At 44.1% G+C, this 22,011-nt stretch overlaps 1 protein-coding gene across 1 annotated transcript in view; it reads right to left on the minus strand.

The window, feature by feature from the left end:
* Positions 1-17,638, minus strand: part of nrgna (neurogranin (protein kinase C substrate, RC3) a) — a 140,334-nt gene extending 122,696 nt beyond the window's left edge. The window contains exon 1 of the mRNA XM_048562337.2: positions 17,524-17,638. Within this exon, the coding sequence (XP_048418294.1) occupies positions 17,524-17,553 (30 nt within the window). The 5' untranslated portion in view covers positions 17,554-17,638. The remainder of the gene's footprint in view (positions 1-17,523) is intronic.
* Between the last annotated feature and the right edge of the window lie 4,373 nt (positions 17,639-22,011).

Genomic DNA, 22,011 nt, shown 5'->3' on the forward strand with positions numbered 1-22,011 from the left:
TGATAGGCTATGTCTAGGGGCTACTCACTGAAGTTGGCCTGAGTTCTGCAGCAAATATAGTCCCAAGATCCGTCTGTCAATTGTTCAGGTGAGTTCAAGAGGGGTGTCTTTAAGGACAATGGGGGTAATCAATGCAAAACAGGATGGGAGATTCAAGGTTGGAGGGTATAGCAGAGACATTTTCAGAGGTGGGGACAGTCAGGTTGAATGGAGGTATGCAGAAGAGCATTGTAGGACATGGTAGACTACTGGAGAGGGCACTACAGCTCTGACAACCACCCCACACTGTCTGAAAGGATCTTTGAGGAGCAGAGTGGGCATTAAGCCAGGGTTTTGGGGTAGGGATGATGGCGGAGATAGGGGCAATGGAGGGACGTTAAAATGCTGTCAGTGTACTGCAAGGTAGAAGGGCACATAGACTCTTTGAGAGGTCGCTTTCTGACAAGGTAGAGCCTTGTGCTAACAGCATCCAACATGAGCTACATTTCCTGCCATCACTTTGTCCAGATGCTAACTGCTGTTGGATAAAAAATCTGTGACAATGTCCAGGGAAAGGAAAATAGGTAATAAAATGTGAGGCTGGATGAACACAGCAGGCCAAGCAGCATCTCAGGAGCACAAAAGCTGACGTTTCAGGCCTAGACCCTTCATCGGAGAGGGGGATGGGGTGAGGGTTCTGGAATAAATAGGGAGGGAGGGGGAGGCGGACCGAAGATGGAGAGAAAAGAAGATAGGTGGAGAGAGTATAGGTGGGGAGGTAGGGAGGGGATAGGTCAGTCCAGGGAAGACGGACAGGTCAAGGAGGTGGGATGAGGTTAGTAGGTAGATGGGGGTGTGGCTTGGGGTGGGAGGAAGGGATAGGTGAAAGGAAGAACAGGTTACGGAGGCAGAGACAGGTTGGACTGGTTTTGGGATGCAGTGGGTGGAGGGGAAGAGCTGGGCTGGTTGTGTGGTGCAGTGGGGGGAGGGGACGAACTGGGCTGGTTTAGTGATGCGGTGGGGGAAGGGGAGATTTTGAAACTGGTGAAGTCCACATTGATACCATTAGGCTGCAGGGTTCCCAGGCGGAATATGAGTTGCTATTCCTGCAACCTTCGGGTGGCATCATTGTGGCACTGCAGGAGGCCCATGATGGACATGTCATCTAAAGAATGGGAGGGGGAGTGGAAATGGTTTGCGACTGGGAGGTGCAGTTGTTTGTTGTGAACCGAGCGGGGGTGTTCTGCAAAGCGGTCCCCAAGCCTCCGCTTGGTTTCCCCAATGTAGAGGAAGCCACACCGGGTACAGTGGATGCAGTATACCACATTGGCAGATGTGCAGGTGAACCTCTGCTTAATGTGGAATGTCATCTTGGGGCCTGGGATAGGGGTGAGGGAGGAGGTGTGGGGGCAAGTGTAGCATTTCCTGCGGTTGCAGGGGAAGGTGCCGGGTGTGGTGGGGTTGGAGGGCAGTGTGGAGCGAACAAGGGAGTCACGGAAGGAGTGGTCTCTCCGGAAAGCAGACAGGGGTGGGGATGGAAAAATGTCTTGGGTGGTGGGGTCGGATTGTAGATGGCGGAAGTGTCGGAAGATGATGCGTTGTATCCGGAGGTTGGTGCGGTGGTGTGTGAGAACGAAGGGGATCCTCTTTGGGCGGTTGTGGCGGGGGCAGGGTGTGAGGGATGTGTTGCGGGAAATACGGGAGACGCGGTCAAGGGCGTTCTCGATCACTCTGGGGGGAAAGTTGCGGTCCTTGAAGAACTTGGACATCTGGGATGTGCGGGAGTGGAATGTCTTGTCGTGGGAGCAGATGCGGCGGAGGCGGAGGAATTGGGAATAGGGGATGGAATTTTTGCAGGAGGGTGGGTGGGAGGAGGTGTATTCTAGGTAGCTGTGGGAGTCGGTGGGCTTGAAATGGACATCAGTTACAAGTTGGTTGCCTGAGATGGAGACTGAGAGGTCCAGGAAGGTGAGGTTTGTCTTGGAGATGGCCCAGGTGAACTGAAGATTGGGGTGGAAGGTGTTGGTGAAGAGGATGAACTGTTCGAGCTCCTCTGGGGAGCAAGAGGCGGCGCCGATACAGTCATCAATGTACCGGAGGAAGAGGTGGGGTTTGGGGCCTGTGTAGGTGCGGAAGAGGGACTGTTCCACGTAACCTACAAAGAGGCGGGCATAGCTGGGGCCCATGCGGGTGCCCATGGCCACCCCCTTAGTCTGTAGGAAGTGGGAGGAGTCAAAAGAGAAGTTGTTGAGGGTGAGGACGAGTTCGGCTAGGCGGATGAGGGTGTCGGTGGAGGGGGACTGGTCGGGCCTGCGGGACAGGAAGAAGCGGAGGGCCTTGAGGCCATCTGCATGCGGAATGCAGGTGTATAGGGACTGGACGTCCATGGTGAAGATGAGGTGTTGGGGGCCAGGGAATTGGAAGTCCTGGAGGAGGTGGAGGGCGTGGGTGGTGTCACGGACGTAGGTAGGGAGTTCCTGGACCAAAGGGGAGAAAATGGAGTCCAGATAGGTGGAGATGAGTTCGGTGGGGCAGGAGCAGGCTGAGACGTTGGGTCGACCAGGGCAGGCAGGTTTGTGGATTTTGGGAAGGAGATAGAAACAGGCCGTGCGGGGTTGGGGAACAATGAGGCTGGAGGCTGTGGGTGGGAGGTGCCCTGAGGTGATGAGGTCATGAATGGTGTTGGAGATGATGGTTTGGTGCTCGGGTGTGGGGTCATGATCGAGGGGGCGGTAGGAGGTGGTGTCGGAGAGTTGGCGTCTGGCCTCGGCGATGTAGAGGTCAGTGCGCCATACTACCACTGCGCCACCCTTGTCTGCGGGTTTGATGGTGAGGTTGGGGTTGGAGCGGAGGGAGCGGAGGGCTGCCCGTTCTGCAGGGGAGAGGTTGGAGTGGGTGAGAGGGGTGGAGAGGTTGAGGCGGTTAATGTCTCGACGGCAGTTAGAGATGAAGAGGTCAAGGGAGGGTAGGAGGCCTGGGGGTGGTGTCCAGGAGGAGGACTTGTGTTGGAAGCGGGTGAAGGGGTCAGTGGAGGAAGGGTTAGGCTCCCGGTTGAAGAACTAGGCGTGGAGGCGAAGGCGGCGGAAAAACTGTTCTATGTCCAATTGTGACTGGTATTCGTTGATGTGTGGTTGTAGGGGGACAAAGGTGAGCCCCTTACTAAGGACTGACTGTTCGTCCTCAGTCAGTGGGAGGTGTCAGTTTGAGGGGTTAAAGCATGCATCCACATTTTCTGTATGCTAGCTCATTGAAAGAAAAAACACATGAAGCAGCAGTTTACTAACTAATTGTAACCAGAGGTTGCAATCATTTTATCGCTCATTTGAAATGTGTGTAATGTAAGGACGTTCAGGGGTCAGATGCTGGTCAGAGGTGATTGTCACATGCCATTGATGCTTGCAAATTGAACTTGGGCAGCTCAGTGAATTTGAAGTTAGCAGCAATGACATTACAAACGGGCAACATTCTTTTAAGTGGACTTATTATTAGTCCAGCTTCCAACTGTGCTTCTGAAACCACACAACATTGCTTCAGCATTTCTCATCTAAGTGTAATGGTGGTTTGTAGTAAGTGCAGAAAGAAGGTGAATGTTTGATGTCGGCCTGGGATAGAAAAGGTATCAGACCATTTCCAGCACTCTCTTCTCGATGACACTGGATGGTCACTCAACCCCTTCAGCACAAAACTTCATAAAGTTGAAGAATGTGTGTGGGCTGCACAGGACACCCAGAGATTTTCACTCTGACTTCATTTGCCTGGACATGAGCAAAACACTACATTGATCCAGGCTCTGTGTGACCCAGGGCACTGGATTGAACTTTTTCAGATGTTAAGGCAGGACTTGAGGGCTGCAGAAGTGGGAGGCCATCCTCTCCTAGTGTGTCTATGAAACTGACAGCCACTCTCAACTTCCATGTGACTGATCCTACCCTAAACCTTCTAGGCAGCAATGGATAACCCATGAGGGATATATGAGCTGTGCAAACACAACTGCATCAGAATAGTGACCATTGCCATGTGTGCAAAATCACACCGGTTCATTTTGTCTCCCCATAACAAAATCAGTGCTGCAGCCAGGGGGCAGTACGATTCAGGAATGTAGCTGGTTTCTCTGAGGTGCAAGGTCCCATCAATTGTACACACATGGCACTGAGCGCATTGCACCATCTCTAAGTCACAGCTTTTCTGTCACCAGTGCCCACTGTGCACTTATCATTGCCCAGAGGGGAAACATCACATTAGACAAAGAGAAACATGAGCATTTTAGTTATGGAACAGCCCATTTTAAAGTTTGTTTGGTTTGAATTTGTTTAATGACTGGGATTGAGGAAAGATAGAAGTGAAATCCCCATGTAAAATTCATCCCCAATGAAGTACTACATGCTAAGGGAATCATATGTTCCATAGTCAATGCTTGACTTTGGAAATTGGTTACTTTTTCTATTATTCGATGGAGCTGAATTTTTTGTAGGACTGTAGAAAGCTACAGAACAGACAGATTTGGGAGTTCTCATCCATGAATAACAAAAAGCTCACACCTAAATTCAGCTGGTAATAAGGAAGGCAAATGGAACACTGACCTTTATTTCAAAGTGAATGACATGTTAAGGGAGGGAGTTTTCACTAAAACTATACAATTTACAAATGAGACCATAATTGAAAGCTTGTGAACAGTTTCTGAAGAACGGTCTAGGCCCGAAACGTCAAGCTTTGCTGCTCCTATGATGCTGCTTGGCCTGCAGTTCCTACTATCGCTGAACAGTTTCAAGCCCTTTACTTGAGCAAAGATATACTGACATTGGAGGGAATCCAGAGAAGATTCACTAAGATAATACCAGGTATGGAGGGATTGTCTTATGAGGACAGGTTGAGTAGATTTAGTCAGAATTCATTAGAAGATAGAAGGATGACACAGTACCTTATTGAAACTTATAAACCTTTCCAATGGGATTAGACGGGGTGAGTGCAAAAATGCTGTTGCTCCTTGACAGACAGTCTAAGACCAAATGGAATAATCTAAGATTAAAGAGTTGCACATTTATGACAGAGAAGAGCAGGAATTTAATCTCTCTGAGGGCAGTGAATCTTTCAAATTCTTAACTACAGAGAGCTATTGAGGCTGGGTCATTAAATATATTCAAGGTTGAGATAGATTTTTAATCAGTCACGGAATCAAGAGATATGGAGAAAAGGCAAGAAAGTGGATTTGAGGATTATCAAAGCCATGATCCCACTGAATGGTGAAGCAAGCTTGCTGGACTGAATAGCCTACTTCTTTCCATTCTTGTGTCTTATGGAGTAACACAGAGGAGATTTGAAGAATCAACAAGGATCTCACAAACAACCCTTTCTTCCTGCCGTAGATTGGAAGTGAATTAAAGGACCATGATCTATATTTCATAACACGAACATGATTTTGTAGATTGAAAGAGGTCGAAAGATAAATGGCAAACAGGTGATTTCTAGTTTATATTTTAATGCCTGAAAGATTGAAGAAACAGACAGGCCTTGATGATTATTTGGATTTCAGACATCAACATGAAAATTTAAAATTATAGCAATGGGCAAGCCCACTGTGGCAGGCCAGGTGTTAACCATTTCATGAAGCTGAGTGGCCTTTCCAACCTGCCAAGACACGGGTTCAGTCAAAGACTACCACACAGTTAGGTTATCAAACCACTCCCCCATTCTCAAACTTCTCCACCCACCATTTGTAGTTTGGTTGGTTTCTTTTGTTGTTAATCATTTTACAGAATTGGTGAGAAAAAAACTCTCCCATTAAATTATCCTTTGTTGCAACCTACTGCTTCTCTTAAGCTTGAAGACTTCTGATTGTCATTTCGGTTTTGAAAGCTCACCTACCACCATCGCCATGCCAGTCAAGGGGCACCACCATGAAAATCCCATATCAGTGGTTCATTCCTAGCAACCCCACTCAAGGTTTGGATGAGGACCTGGGCATAATTTCAAATCTTCTTTCCCATTGAAAATTTGGCTTTACAAGCCAGCCCTGCATAATCCACTTTGCTCTTTCAATTAAATCATGCAAGAGGATATTCCTCAAAACAAGGATTGATAGTGTCAGCAGAGTAGCATGTGAATTATTAAAAAATCAGATCTATACTGAGTAATTCATTTGTCACTATTGATCTTTGTCGACATGTTGTAGCAGTCAGAAGTGTTAAAGCAGATATTCAGCTTGTCAAGCCTCTGCTGTTTAAACCAAAACAAATTGTGTTGGATACAACCAAGATTCATTTACAAATGAACATTCAGACAACTTGCTGCATTAGTTGGACAGAATGATTTGATTCTCTATTTTCTCTTCAACCTGAACTGCCATTTTTGCAAGCAATTGTTGCAGAACATAACGCATGCACACCAACTGAGCTTCATTATCATCCTTCAAGACATAGGGTAATTGCACAATTACTGATCATCCAGCATTTTAAACCTTGATCAGTACTTCCTGAACAATTTTCCAATGTGATCCTATTTTAGCACTTGGAAATTAATATGACCTCAGACGCCTACAGTAAAAAAAAAGCACATTGTAATATTATGTACTTAATTATTAAAATTGACATATTACTAACTTGTAATGCATGATGTAAATATGAACATCAGTGCAAATGTTCTTGTTTTATGTACTCATGTATGTTTCAGCCAAGCTCTCTGTATTCCCTGGCACCAGGTAACTCAGTGAATCCCCTCTATCTCCTCATTCGCATAGACACAAGTAAGACAGCCAGTGCCTACCAGTGGGGGGAATGTGCTAGCAGTTATTGTCACTTAATAATTTTGTGTTTTCCTCATATGTTTTAAAATACAACATGCTATTCTTGCAAAGGTCACTTCACTACACTCTGCTCCAGTAAACTGCTGTTAGGAAGAAATCTACGTAATTGCTTCTGTCCCCTTGCTTATTAGACTCCGATAATTAGGAAGGGTCCTCCACCATCATTTACTACACCTTGCCGCTGTGCTTCCTTATACACATCATCTCCTAATATGCACCATTGTAAGAACTGACTTCTTCTGTGGTTCTTGAGGTAAAGGAACAGGAGTCTGTGATTTAACTCATTAAGCCTACTTTACCATACAATATCACTGGAGCAATAGCCCAGGAAATGGAAGCCTTAACCGTACAATCTCTCTGAGCTTCCAACATTGTCCTTGAACCTCAGTCCAATTACCACCCCTTGCCCCTCAGGTAAGTTCCAGCCACCACCTTGTTCCTTATTCACAATTACCTTTGACATGGGGTTGGAGACCTACATCCATCACCATCCACAGGCCTTTGCTCACCTTGACAGCCTACACCTATCAACCTGGCCCTCCCATTATCCATACCAACTGTACAGTACAATTCCTTGATTTTTACCCCCACCACCACAAGATCATCCAGTGCCCAACTGTGACTCTGGAAGTTCCAAGCCTTCACTGTCACTATTCCCTCAGTACAAACCCTAGGGCCCAACCATGGGCAACAATGACCGAGTCCTTCAGGGCAATCTTTATCCAACATCCCAGCACTGAAAATCTTTGCCTACACAGAAATGCAGCCACATGAAAGGCCCTATCCTGTGCTGTTTGTTTCTGTGCCATCTCGAACAATCTCCCTCCATGGTTTCATCCTAACCTCAGATTGCCTCTGCCCCTTGCCTCCATCTCTACCACAGACATCCTCCCCCTGTGCCTCCTTCCTCCTTCTCTACTTCAGTCAATCCTGCCCTGATACATTTCCTTGTTGCCGTTGGATCTCAACACAGCCTGTTGCAGATCAATCAATACTCCTCATCGAGGAGAAAGCAGTTGCTAGCCATTCAAATCCAGCAAGTGCAATGCCTTCTAAGAGGGGCTCTTGTGGCACTGTAGTAGTGTCTATGCTTCTGAACTGTGAGGCCTGGGTTCGAGTCCACCTGTTCCTGACAGGTGCAACAACATTGCTGTACAGGTTAATAAGAAAATGGCTGCAATATCTAGCATGCTGTGTCGAAGCCTTCAAATCCCTGTGGTGTGGAAGCAGGCCATTCAGCTCATTAAGTGCACCTCAACCCTCTGAAGAGCATCCTATCCAGACCCACACCCTATCCTAACCCTGCACTTCCCACCCTACCACACCTAGAGGCAATTTAGCATGGCCAAGCTATCTAACCTGCACATGTTTGGACTGTGGGAGGAAACCCATGCTGACATGGGGAAAATGTGCAAACTCCACACAGACAGTCACCCAAGGTGAAATTGAGCCCTCATACCTGGTACTGTGAGACAACAGTGCTAGTCACCGTGCCACCCCACGCTCTGATTTAAAGCTATGATTCTGAAGGGAAATATTTCTTGTGTGGGGAAAATGTATTTCTGATAACATTACCTTTTAATGAGCATGTGTGACCTGCTAAAGCGTACAAAAGGACTTCCCAATGCTTACCACCAAGAAGTTTGCCTGGCCATCAAACCTTCAGGAAATAGGTGTATTGTCCAACTATTGGAAATCTAATTTATGATCCCCCACAATTAAGATCTTTCACCCATCAAATTTCCCTCTCTTGGAAGCAGGAAGACATTGTACTCAATGCCTTTACTTTATTAGTATCTTGCTATCTCCGATTCTGCACCAGCTTCCAATAGCCCAAGGAACAGGAATTCCTGGACTGCTGAGTCATCTGCACATAATGGCTTTAAATCATCTTGCAAAGAAGAAAAGCAAACAGCAAGGATCAAGCTGCCATGCTGAGAATGGGTCCACTAGCAATTTGCAACGGGAGGAAGATTGGGTAGAGGGGGGAGAAAAATCAGTGACTCATGTTCAAAATTGCTTATCCTTGTGTTGCCATCAGGCAGGACTCTTTTCAATGACTTGGTTGGAGAAAATGAGAAAGTGACTGAGAGATGAACAGGACAAGGGCAGGACCAGATCCTACAAAGGGCCTTGGTGTGGCCTATATTACTGAAGGAGGGGGAAGCTTGAGACCCCACCGTCTCTGCAACCTCATTTGGGGTCATGATGCACAGTTTGGGAAGCGTTGACTTGGATGCCATGCTGATTTACTTTGAGTGCGTACTTTAGTTGTTCCCCAAACAAACACCTTATCTGGACAATTAAGGGAAACATTACAAAAAATACTCTGGATTTTAAACCAGAGCCATTTTATAGGGCAACTGACAGTATCTTGACTGCTACATTTTTTTTAACTGTTGTGTTATAGTTTTATAAATATAAAGTGCCAGGGTTGGAGGGTTTGAGCTACAGAGAGAGGCTGAATACGCTGTGGCTGTCTCCCTGGTACATCAGAGGCTGAAGGGTGACCTTATAGAAATTTCTAAAATTAGAAGGGGCCTGGGTAGGGTGAATTGTCAAGGTCTTTTCTTCAGGGTAGGGCAGTCCAAAACTAAATGAGATATGTTTAAGGTGAAAAGGGATAGCTATAAAAGGGACCTAAGAGATGATTTCTTCATGCAGTTAGCGGTGTGTATATGGAATGAGCTGCCACAGGAAGTGGTGGAGGCTGGTACAATGACAACATTTAAAAGGTATCTGGATTGTTATGTGCATATGAAGGGTTTAGAGGGATTTGAGCCACATGCTGGCAAATGGGACTAAATTAATTTAGGCTATCTGGTCAACACAAACGAGTAGGAGCAGAGGGTCTGTTTCTATGCTGCACAATTCTAAGACTCTGACTTGCTATTTGCAAACATCACCTCATCCATTCCTTTGAGTATCAGTACCAAATGAAAAATGTTGCAAATAACACTGGCCCATCCTAATGCATATCATTATGCTCTCTTCCAATTTAATCAGCTTTCATGCCCTTGACCCTTCCATCAGCAAGTGTGACTGATCAGAGAGCAAAATGAAGAGGCGGGGTCAGCACTATAGCAGTGACTCATCCATTATGGGCAAAATTGATCCAGTTAGATTTGTTTTGCACCTCTGCAGAGAAAATGTTAACCAATTTAGTTCTTTTAAAGGAAGGACGGATACGTCAGCACAAATAACCATCAGCATAAAAAGATGGATTAGTTAACTCTAACTGAAGATTGCATCTTCAATGGGATGAATGGTCTCCTTAGTACCATAATTCCTACGTTAACAGTTCACCTTCAATGATACTCCAGTGACACTGAATAAGACTATATAGTAAATAATTTTCTAACGTTTTTAAAACTTGCATTCTTTTTCATGGCATATCTTCATATCTTGAGCCTTGCTATTTTAAGCATCTGGTTATAAAGAAACTCAGAATCTCGATGTACTGAAAAATCAGGGCCGGTTGCCAATGAGCTGACAAATGTTTTGCCTGTTTTCACAAGTAGGAAGTTGAAATGTGGGCTGTGTTTTAAACTGAAACTCTGCAGTCCAAATTTAAGCACCCATGTTTTTATTGGCAAGGAAATGTTTTGCCATGAGTTTAAAATCTAACAATCTAAAATCAGATAAAGCCAGATAAGGCTTCCAGGTACTAAACATTGTGAAGAAAGAAGGAATCTCCACTTACAGAGGACCAGAAATTCCACTGTGGAGATAGTCCCCATTGAAGTGTGGATTGTAGCCATGTGTCAGAGCACACTGAAATCCCAAAGCAACAGGCTCAGCAGTAATTGCCTGGAAAACTGCAATTTCTTCAATGAAATTACCTCAGATTTGGGATCTTCCAAAATATCCCCAAACCTGAGTTTGAAGCAGAAATACGGAGCATTGCAATTCATTTAGGGCTATAGATAACTCAGCAAGGCTAGAGGATGCAAAACCTGCTCAATTCCTCAGTAGCTGTTGAAGTGAACATCTGCAATCTATCCAAACCCACACCTTCCCAACCTCTGATTTCCCCCAATTCATGTCACTTCTAGATCAGATACCTCTGAACCCCAGACCCTTTTCCCCTGACTCCAACGACAACCCTTCCCCTCTATCCAAACCCACACAACTACACACTGATACCCCAACCCATCCCAAAACCCACCAGACCCAATACAGCACAACTCTGTACCTACCAAGACTGACACTCCCAAGTCCTGATCTAAACCCCCACACCTGGATCCAACACTACACCTCACCCATGCTGATCTGACTCCACTGGATCCAATATCGGAAATAGGGCTGAGAACCTGTAGACTACATTTCATAACCTCAAGCCAGTCCAATGTGCTTCACAACAAATGTAGTGCATATTTAGAGTGGAGCCATGAAAGAAAAGGTAGGGTAGGCAATGAGCTTTTCGACCAAAATACGAGTTTACAATCTGCTCATCGTAAACATGGAAAGATTTTCATCTGCTAAAGTGCTATAAGAATTGTATTGGTTAATTAAAATGTATACCTTTTTGCTACACTTTCTAAACCCATGACAACTAGCATCTAGAAGGACAAGAAACACTATCTTCTGCAAGTTCCCCTCCAAGACTCTCACCATGCTGACTTGGAAATTCAGTGCCATTTATTCACAGTTGCTGGGTCAAAATCCTACCAAACAGCACTTTGGATGTGTAGCTATACTAAATGGACTGCTGTGGTTCAATAAGTTCGGTTACCATCACTATCTCAAGGGCAATTGGATATAGCAATAAACATTGGCAATTATGGAAACATCCAAGAAACAAACCTGCATCTCCATTTTAAGCCTGTGTTTGCTTATAAAAGATTTGGGACATCATGCATGAAGTCATATAATATGTACCTCAATTTTTAGCCATTATTTTACTGCAAAGCGGGGCAAGAACATTTCAAGATTCGTAAAACATCTCACACATATCAGCCAACCTATTTTTCAATGTTGCTATTTAATTATTGCACACTCAGCTTCAATTAAAATTGTTTGCAGCGAAGAACCTCAGACAATGAAAACAAGATTGAACACTAAACCAAATGTAAAAGTGTAAATGTAATGTTTGGGTGTCCCTGATATGGCAGACTGACTCAAGAAAATAGCTTAATCTATGCCCAGTATGAGTGGAGTCATTGTCACTTTGATGGGTGAAAGCTGCTGAACACTGAAAGGAAGTTGAAGCTACGTTTTACCTGCAGCCATTTCTTCACACATGTGCAATGCGTTTAGAGTTAACATACTTATACATCAAATGTTGGTCGAAGGCAGGCTGCGCCATGACATTGGTTTTTGTTGAACTAACATTGTGATCTCAGTGATGCAGATGTTACTGGCAACAGAAATTAGCAGGAAGTGAAATTTGGTTAAGAGTGCTCCTTCATTTGTCAAACTTCCAAGGATGCAGTGGGACCAGGGCAATATCACTGAATCATGTCAGTATGTCAACAGACTCTAATGAATGCAGTGGAGCATAGAATGGTTGAGATGGCTTTGGGACGAGCAGGAGTCAGAGCACAGCACATACTCCTTTTTGTGCATTGTGTGATGGTTATCCAGCTAAGCACAGCTCCTCCACCAAGTTAATGCACTTGCTGTTTCAAGGGCCATGGTGAAATAGATCACACAGGGAGTAGTCTGGGGAGGGAGGACTTCAGACAGTGTGTCCCACACCATCCGAACATGCTGTGCTCTGTACAATTGAAGCAGGAAATGAGACAATGTGATTGACGGTGAGGAACCGGAGGTATGAGAGCAGTCATCCAATTAAAAGAATGGGGACCTTGGAGGGAGTTTTCCCTGTGGATGTCAGAGCTTAGGTGAGTCAGGCTGTACAATGCAGTCAGGGCCTGAATGAGATCTGGTTCCAGTAGATGAGAGCTGGGTGCAGTAGAGTTGGTTTGCATTGTGGGGTAAACTGCAGCCTCCCATTCACTTCCTTTCTGTTACCTGTTACTGGCTGACAATAAAAGCTCATGCCTGGGCTTGTCTGATTGTGCTTTCCTGTATGTGATATTCCCCTTCTGGACAATGAGAAGATGTAGATAACTACTGAGGGAAGAGTAACAAGCACTCAGAAAGGGTATTTAAACCTGATGTCCCTATGGACAAATAAAATAAGTAGCCTGGTGATTGCAGGGCAACCAGGGTGAGAGAATGAGGTCTCATGTACCAGAGAATGTCAGCCACTTTACCTACGTACTGTGGAAAGCGTGTCTTAGTGGCTGTTGTACCATCATTATTCTACTGAGGGACAATGCTTGGTTGCCAATACTTGACTGGGTGCGCAGCAGCCTCCCACATTCAGTGCAGACAGAGAGAACGTCAGTCTCCCAGTGGATATCTGGGTAATGGCAAGTTATTCTGGGAGCAACACTCAGAAAAATGTGGATAGATTGCACATAGCAATCACCATAACAATGAGGCAGTTAGTTATTAATGATTGGTACAACACTGCAAGAAATTTCTTCAGGCCTTATGACAAAAATCCTTCCAAAAAAGTTCAGAGCAGCTCAAGATTTAGCCACAAAATATATAATTCAGCTCAATATCTCACACATACACACTTGCAAAAGTTAGAGACGGATGAAGGGAATACATTATTTCTGGTTATGTTTATCTCAGTCTGTAAATTAGGATCTTTAGCCTTCCTGTGGTAAGCCTGTAACATTTTGAATGGTTTTGGTGCTTTCAAGTTGAAGTGAGGGTCTTAAAATGCAGAAGGTTCTCAGCAGACTGTGAAAGCCCTTGTAGTCAATTTCCAGCAGGTTAGGTTTTATGTGCTGAAGTTAGACCATAAGAAATAGGAACAGGAGCAGGTCAAGGGGGTGGGATGAGGCTAGTAGGTAGGAGATGGGGGTGGGTCTTGAGGTGGGAGGATGGGATATCCCCCAATCACCCCCAGACCCCTGCTTCAACCTCAAACCCTACCCCCATCTCCTACCTACTAGCCTCATCTGCCCCCTTGACCGCTCCGTCCTCCCTGGACTGACCTATCCCCTCCCTTACTGCCCACCTATACTCACTTTTACTGGCTCCATCCCCACCCCTTTGACCTGTCTGTCTCCTCTCCACCTATCTTCTTCTCTTTCCATCTTCCATCCACATCCCCCTCTCTCCCTATTTATTTCAGAACCCCCTTCTCCTCCCCCATGACTGAAGAAGGGTTTAGGCCTGAAACATAGCCTTCCTGCTCCTCTGATGCTGCTTGGCCTGCTGTGTTCATCCAGCTCTACACCTTGTTATCTCAGATTCTCCAGCATCTGCAGTTCCTACTATATCTTCAAAATATCATAGTTCCTTTCTTATGTACGCAATGGCTATTGAGTATAGATATAATTGAACTGACTGAACAGAAACTTCATCTCACTGAAAACTTTACAGTCTGTAAATTAACATATTCCCATGTGCTTTTATAGACCATCCCTCTCCTTGCTGACCTACATAGGGCCTCAGTCCCTATCTGCTTTAACATTTCTTTATCCTTATGTTTAAATCTCTTCATGGCCTTAGAACAGAGAGCAAAAAAAATTACAGTGCAGGACAGGCCCTTTGGCCCTCCAAGCCTATGCCGACATGCTGCCCATCACAAATAAAACCCCCTGCCCTTCTGGGGACTGTATCCCTCCATTCCCATTCTATTCATGTATTTGTCAAGATACCCTTTAAAAGTTACAACAGTATCTGCTTCCACTACCTCCCCCTGACAGCGGGTTCCAGACACCCACCACCCTCTGTTAAAAAACTTGCCTCGCACATCACCTTTAAACCTTGCCCTTGCACCTTCAACCCATGGTCCTGTTAACTAACTCTGCCACCCTGGGGAAAAGCTTCTGGCTGTCCAGTCTGTCCATGCCCATCATAATATTGTAGACCTTTATCAGGTCCCCTCTCAACTTCTGTCGTTCTAGTAAGAACAACCCAAGTTTCTCCAAACTGTCCTCATAGCTACTGCCCTCCATACCAGGCAACATCCTGGTAAATCTTTTCTGTACCCTCTGCAAAGCCTTCTGGTAGTGTGGCCACCAGAATTGAACACAATATTTGAAATGTGGCCTAACTAAGGTTCTATAAAGCTGCAACATTACCTGCCAATTTTTCAACTCAATGCCCCAGCCGATGAAGGTAAGCATGCCGTATGCCTTGTTGACTAGCTTTTCCACCTGTGTTGCCACTTTCAGTGACCTGTGTGCCTGTACACCCAGATCCCTCTGCCTATCAGTACTCTTAAAGATTCTGCCATTTACTGTCTATTTTCCACTGGGATTAGACCTTCCAAAATACATTACCTCATTTCTCTGGATTAAACTCCATCTGCTATCTGTCTGCCCACGTGACCGAACAATCTATATCCTGTTGTATCTTTTGACGGTCCTCATCACTATCCACAATTCCACCAACCTTTGTGTCATCGGCAAACTTACTAATAAGACCCTCTATTGTCTCCTCCAAATCATTTATATATAATACAAGCAGCAAAGGTCCATACACTGATCCCTGAGGAATGCCACTAGATACAGCTCTCCACTCAAAAATGCACCATTCCACTGCTACCCTCTGTCTTCTATGACCAAACCAGTTTTTTAATTCATTTTGCAAGCTCGTATCTGGCCCTTTGTGACTTTACTTTCCGTATCAGCCTGCCATGAAGGACCTTGTCAAAGGTCTTACTCAAGTCCATGTAGACAACATCCACTGCCCTACCCTCATCGATTATCTTCATCACTTCCTCAAAAAACTCAACCAAGTTAGTGAGACACGACCTCCACTTCACAAAACCATGTCGCCTCTTGCTAATACACCAATTGATTTCCAGGTGGGAGTAAATCCTGTTTCGAAGAATCCTCTCCAATAGTTTCCCTACCACTGACATCAGACTCACCGGCCTGTAATTAGCTAGATTATCCCTGCCACCTTTCATAAACAAAGGAACAACATTGAGCATTCTCCAATCCTCTGGGACCTCCCCTATAGCCAGTGAGGATACAAAGATTTCCCTCAAGGCCCAACAATTTCCTCCCTTCCTCTCCCAGTATTCTGGAGTATATCCCATCAGGCCCTGGGGACTTGTCTACCTTAATGTTTTTCAAGACCCTTCAATACCTCCTCCCTTTTGATCTCAACATGGCCCAAACTATCTACACACCCTTCCCCGGACTCATCATCCACCAAGTCTTTCTTTATGGTGACTATATCAGCTCCTCAAAGACCACATGGATAGGTTGGAGCAGCAATTGGATGCACTTAGGAGCATGAGGATGGTGGAAAGCATTGTAGACAATAGTATTAGCGACGTGGTGACCCCCAAGGTGCAGGCAGATAGATGGCCTTGTGTCTCTCTATCTGTCTATTCTCCAGAACTATGCACGAGCATCTCCTGTCTAGGTTCTTCCACCTCTCCACCTTCCTCTTGGCTTTGACTCAACTCTTTGACGAAGCCTTTGACTGTCTGTATTAATATTGCACTTTGTGGCTCTACAGTTGCTCAGTCTGTGCAGCACATATTGATATATCTTCATAAACACACGCACACACACACTCACACACACACACACACACACACACACACACACACACTCACACACACACACACACACACACACAGACACACACTCACACACACACACACACACACACACACTCACACACACACACACACACACACACACACACACACACACACACACACACACACACACACACAGAGTTCCATAGCATGAGGAGATTCAGAATGGGACATCAGTCATATCAAAGATCAGAACAAAACGAGAACATATAAATTATACTAAGCAAAAATAAAGTCTGCTTTAAATGATTTCCAGCTGGATGCTATTAGTAACCAATTAAGGGGCAGCTTTGGTACCACTTAGCATGGCCTTAAAACAGCTCCAGAAGTCCTTCTGTATGATGCTCCTCAGGGAGGGGAGGTGGGAGGTGGGGCATGGTTGGAGATTGTAGAAAGAGCTTTGACCATTCTGTTTAAACCCTGGCAAAGTTGCTCAAATTTCTACAGGGAAACACAAAATCCATCACAGTGGTATTTCAATGGCAACTGAAGCATAAATCTCTAAAAAGTAACTTTACGACAAATGACTTAACATTATCACAATACAATATTATAGCTTCACACAAACTAATTCCTATGCATTTTTGAGTACTAGTGCTTTATTTGAGAGATAAAGTTTGACATGGTCTCATAAAGTGCTAAAGAACAGTCAAGAACATCTTCACCTCTATCTCTCACTTCATAGTAATTTTAAAAAATTAATATTGTTTTTCTGGGCCCTGTATATTTTTTAAAATGTTCTTTGTGATAATATCATGTGTGACAATTTGAAGAGGAAATCATTAGTTCTGCTTCATGCTTCAGTCAACTGAATGTATTATTTCCTGCCAATTACTAAATTTGTCCTTAGATTTTCGGACATCATCTTCATGAATCACCAAGTCTAACTCCTCATAACCCAGCACCTGCACACACTGTGACAAAGAAATCGCACACTATAGCTGCAGCCAGCATGTCAGACAAAAGGAAAATGAGACTGGACACGCTCCCAATATCTTTACTAAAAACAATGGATGGCCATTTCAGCAATTTGAAAATACAGAATGAATTAGTTTAGCCACCATTCTTTAAATTGCATTCACTTCAGTGAGCTCTGTCTTTTCAGAGTATATCATTTGACAAAACAATCAAAAAACGGAATTGAACGTATTACCTGCTTATTCCTACGCACACAACACAGCATGCTTTAATAACCTGCTGTAGACTAGGCAACTCCTCCCTGTTGCTTGACTTCAACAAACCTACACACACTCCAAGGCATTCAGTCTGCCCTCTGACGCCCCAAATAAAATTTAACTCTGATCATTTACACTGGCCACCTCCCCCACTCCCCTGAGGAACCGTGACGAGGAAGCAATAGTTGGTGGTGGGATTCATTTTACTGTTTGTGTATAAACCCCTCCTGAAATTGACAGAATAAATTCAATTTGAACTGATTTATTCCTCCTTATTGGGAACAGTTGCTAGTTTCAATGCATTATTCATCATTCTTCTGTTGCACTTTTCAGATCACAAATGGCTATGTTTTTCATTTCTGCTTGTATCTAGCAATGAGCAGGGCAAAGGATGAGGGCAACAATTAATTGAAATCTGAAGCTTTTCTTTTAACTTATTTTAGTCAGTAATTTCTTGATGTGAGTCTTTGTTTAAGTTCAATTTTTGAAATAACTGTAATTTTTAAGCGTTTGTGTATTCCAGTTTAGTCGGACACTAATTGGCTGTAGATAAAAGGATCAGCCGTTTTGCAATGACAGCTTATACTGCGCTGTCACATTACCTAACGAATACAGCAGTGATGCTTATCAGACTTCCATTACTCTGGATCCCTTCACTTCAAGAGAAAGTACATCTCTCAGCATCCAGCTGTTTTGTTTCAGTATGGAAGTTTCAAAACTAAAAATGCTATCACAGGAGGATTTCAACGGCTATTAAGAGAGAGAACTCGATCTCTAAGACTGGGCACCCAACGGTGTTGTAAAGGAGAGAAGGTGGGGCATCTCCTGAAATACTGATTAACTTTGTTACGGTTGGATTTTAAAAGACCTTGATCACCAGGGCAATTTTAACTTAATGCCCAAAGGTGGGAAATTCAGAGGGTCACCTGAAATGTTGGGTATGTAAGCAATGTTACTCTGAAATTTTCTGCAGCTTTTCCTTGGCTTTTTGTTGTTTAAATTCTTTTCTTTCCTATGACAAAGATTTTTTAATTATTATTGTTCACTTGTGGGACATGGACATTTCTGGCTGGCCAGCATTAACCCTTGACGGTTGGATCTCAACCAACGATGAGCCAAAGTACAGTGAGGAGGTACACTGCTTAATGACATTGTGTAAAGATGCCAATCTCTCCATCGGCATCAGCAAAATGAAACTTTAGGAAGTGGAGTCGAGGGCACGCCCCTATCTGCATCAATGATGCTGAGGTGGAGATAGTCGAAAGCATCAAGTTCCTAGGAGTGATGATCACCAATAACCCTCCCTGGTCCACCCATGTTGACACTACAGCTCAGAAAGCATAGCATGCCTCAACTTCCTCAGGAGGCTATGGAAACTCTGCATGCCCATAAAGACACTCAATTTTTTTTGATGCACCATAGAAACATCCTACCTGGATACATCACAGCATGCGATGGCAACTGCTCTTCCCAAGACCAAAAGAGTTGTGAACACATCCTAGCCCATCACGCAAGTCAGCCTCCCATCCATTGACTTCATCTAGACTTCCCACTGCCTTGGAAAAGCAACCAACATAATCAAAGACTCCTCCCACCCCAGCCATACTCTCTCTAACCCTCTTCCATTGGGCAGGAAATACAAACGTTTGCACGGAGATATAAAAGTACATGTACGAACGGATTCAAGTAGATCTTCTTCCCCCTTGTTATCAGACTTTTGAATGGACATCTTCATTGTTAATGTTGATATTTCTCTGCACCTTTGAAGTGGCTGCACATTGTATCCTGCGTTCCCTTCTGTTACCCTGAAGATCTTGTACAGTGTGATCTGCCTGTAAAGCATGTAAGACAACACTTCTCAGTGTATCTCAGCACATGGGACAGCAATAAATTAAAACAAATCAAATTTATTGCCCGTCCCTTGTTCACCTTGGGCAAGAAATGGTGAGCTGCTTTCCTAAACTGCTACAGGCCAGATAGACCTGTTAGGGAGGGAATTTCTCATTTTGACCCAGTGACAGAGAAGGAACAGTGATATATCTCCAGGTCAGAATGGTGACTGGCTTGGAGATGAATTTGCAGGTGATGTATCTGTTGTTCTTGCCCTTATAGTGGAAGTGACTGTGGGTTTGGAAGGTGCTGTCTCAGGATCTTTCTTGAATTTCTGCAGTGCATTTTGTAGATGATGCACACTGCTGCTACTGATTGTTAGTGGGGGAAGGAGTGGGGGTATTTGTAGATACAGTGCTGTGCCATTCAAGTCACCTGTTTTGTCCTAGATGGTGTCAAGCTTCATGAGTATTGTTGGAGCTGCACACATTCATTGGGGCATGTTCCATCACACGACTGAGTTGTGCCAGTGTGCAGGTTTTGGAGAGTCACAGAGTGATCACTGTAGTAATCTTAATCTCTAAGGAGCCCACTCGAATGTTATCTGTCACTTGTCAGTCCAAGCCCAGGTCTTATTGCATTAGAATATGGGCTTCTTCAGTATCCAAGAAGTTGCAAATGGCAATGAATATTATACAATTAGCAGACATCCCCACTTCTGACCCCATGATGGAGAGAATGTCAATGATGAAGTAGCTGAAGATGTTTGGGCCTAGGACACTACCTTGAGGAACTCCAATGGAGATGTTGAGGAGTTGACTCAACTAATCTCCAAAAAACTATTGATTCTAGTTTTGCTAGGGCTCCTTACAGTCAAATACAGTCTTGATATCAAGGACAGTCACTTTCACCTTCATTCTTTTGTCATGTTTGAACCAATGTTGTAATGAGGTCAGGAGCTGTGTGGCCCTGGTGGAAACCAAACTGGGCAGGTTACTCCTGGCCAGGTGCTGCTTGATAGCACTATTAATGACACCTTCCATCATTTTTACTGATGATCAAGACTAGACTGATGGGGCAGCATTTGGCTGGGTTGGATGTATCTTATTTGTTGTGTAAAGGACCTACCTGGGCAATTTTCCATTTTGTCTGGTAGATGCTAGTGTTTTAGCTGTACTGGAACAGCTTAGCTAGAGGAGCAGAAAATTCTAGAGCACAAGTCTTCAGTACTATAACCAGGAAGTTGTCAGGGACCATTGCCATTTCAGCACCTAGGTCGTCCAACCATTTCTTAGTAGCACATGCAGTAAACTGAATTGGCTGAAGACTGTCATCTATGGTTCTGGGGACCTATGCAGGACTCCAAGATAAATCGTCCAATTGGCACTTCTGGTTGTAGTTAGCTGCAACTACTTCAGCCTTCCATTTTGCAACAATGCGCTGGGCTCCACCATCATTGACATTGACATTGACATCCTCCTCCATTGAGTTTTTTAATTGTCAGTTCCTGACTGCATTTGGATGGACTTCCGAACTTAGATCTGATCAGCTCTTTATCACTTCCTGCTAATGCAGTTTGGTACACCGTTTGGAAGAATGTCATAAGGGAAAATAAATGTTTCTATCTTAGTTTCTCAATTATAGGTTTTGATCATCTAAAGAAGGCGTCCAGCACCTCCTTAATCTATACTCTTATTATAAAAAACCGTCAACGTGAACTTCTTAAGCAGATAGATTACTTTGTGTAAAATCATTTGGCAGACTTCAAGAATAGTGCATGTTACTCAAAATCTTCTTTATCCCAGCTCTGTACTGTAAGGCAAGTAACTGGAACTGATGTTTAGATTGTCAGGCTTGACATCTTTGAGTCAATTTTGCTTCTTGACTGGCATATTTTTGATGCTTTTTTTTGTTGGGGAAATACGAATAACTATTCTTTGAAGTCATGATAAATTATTACCCACTTATCTTCTCCCCTCTTCTTACTTCTTCTGACACATTTTACTAGTCTCCTATGCAGCCATATAGCTCACACTCAGTGACATGTTAAAAAGGTAAGATTCAGAAGAGGATGTGAAGTGAGGAAATGAGCTGGAAAACTGAGCTAATGTGACCAATTCAGGAGTCTTATGAACTACAACGTTTGGACACAGCTCTTTGATCCCTAAAAATGGCACTGAGTACAATATTGCTGCATCCTATGAGTAAAAAACTTTTCTACAGAGTTCATGTGTGTAGGTTACTGGCATTTTTGTCACCCAGTTACTGAGGAGGTTGCTTCATCACTTTCAAAGAAGAGAGAGAAGATTTCTTGACCTCATACCTAAAATTGCCACAGATTCCTTTCTCAGTTTCTTGGACTGTCAATGCTTGAAAACAAATTAGTAGGGTTTGCAATCCTCCTTCCACTTCACAGATACTCACACATCTGCAAAAGTTAAACAACCAACAAAATGGGCTAATTTCTATGAGCTAAACAATCATAGATGCCCTTCAGAGATAATAGGAACTGCAGATGCTGGAGAATTCGAGATAACAAAGTGTGTAGCTGGATGAACACAGCAGGCCAAGCAACATCTTAGGAGCACAAAAGCTGATGTCTCAATAGAAGACCTTCAGTGTGGGAAGAGGCCATT

Source organism: Stegostoma tigrinum, chromosome 32 (assembly GCF_030684315.1).
Source record: "Stegostoma tigrinum isolate sSteTig4 chromosome 32, sSteTig4.hap1, whole genome shotgun sequence".
Classification (NCBI taxonomy): Eukaryota; Metazoa; Chordata; class Chondrichthyes; order Orectolobiformes; family Stegostomatidae; genus Stegostoma; species Stegostoma tigrinum.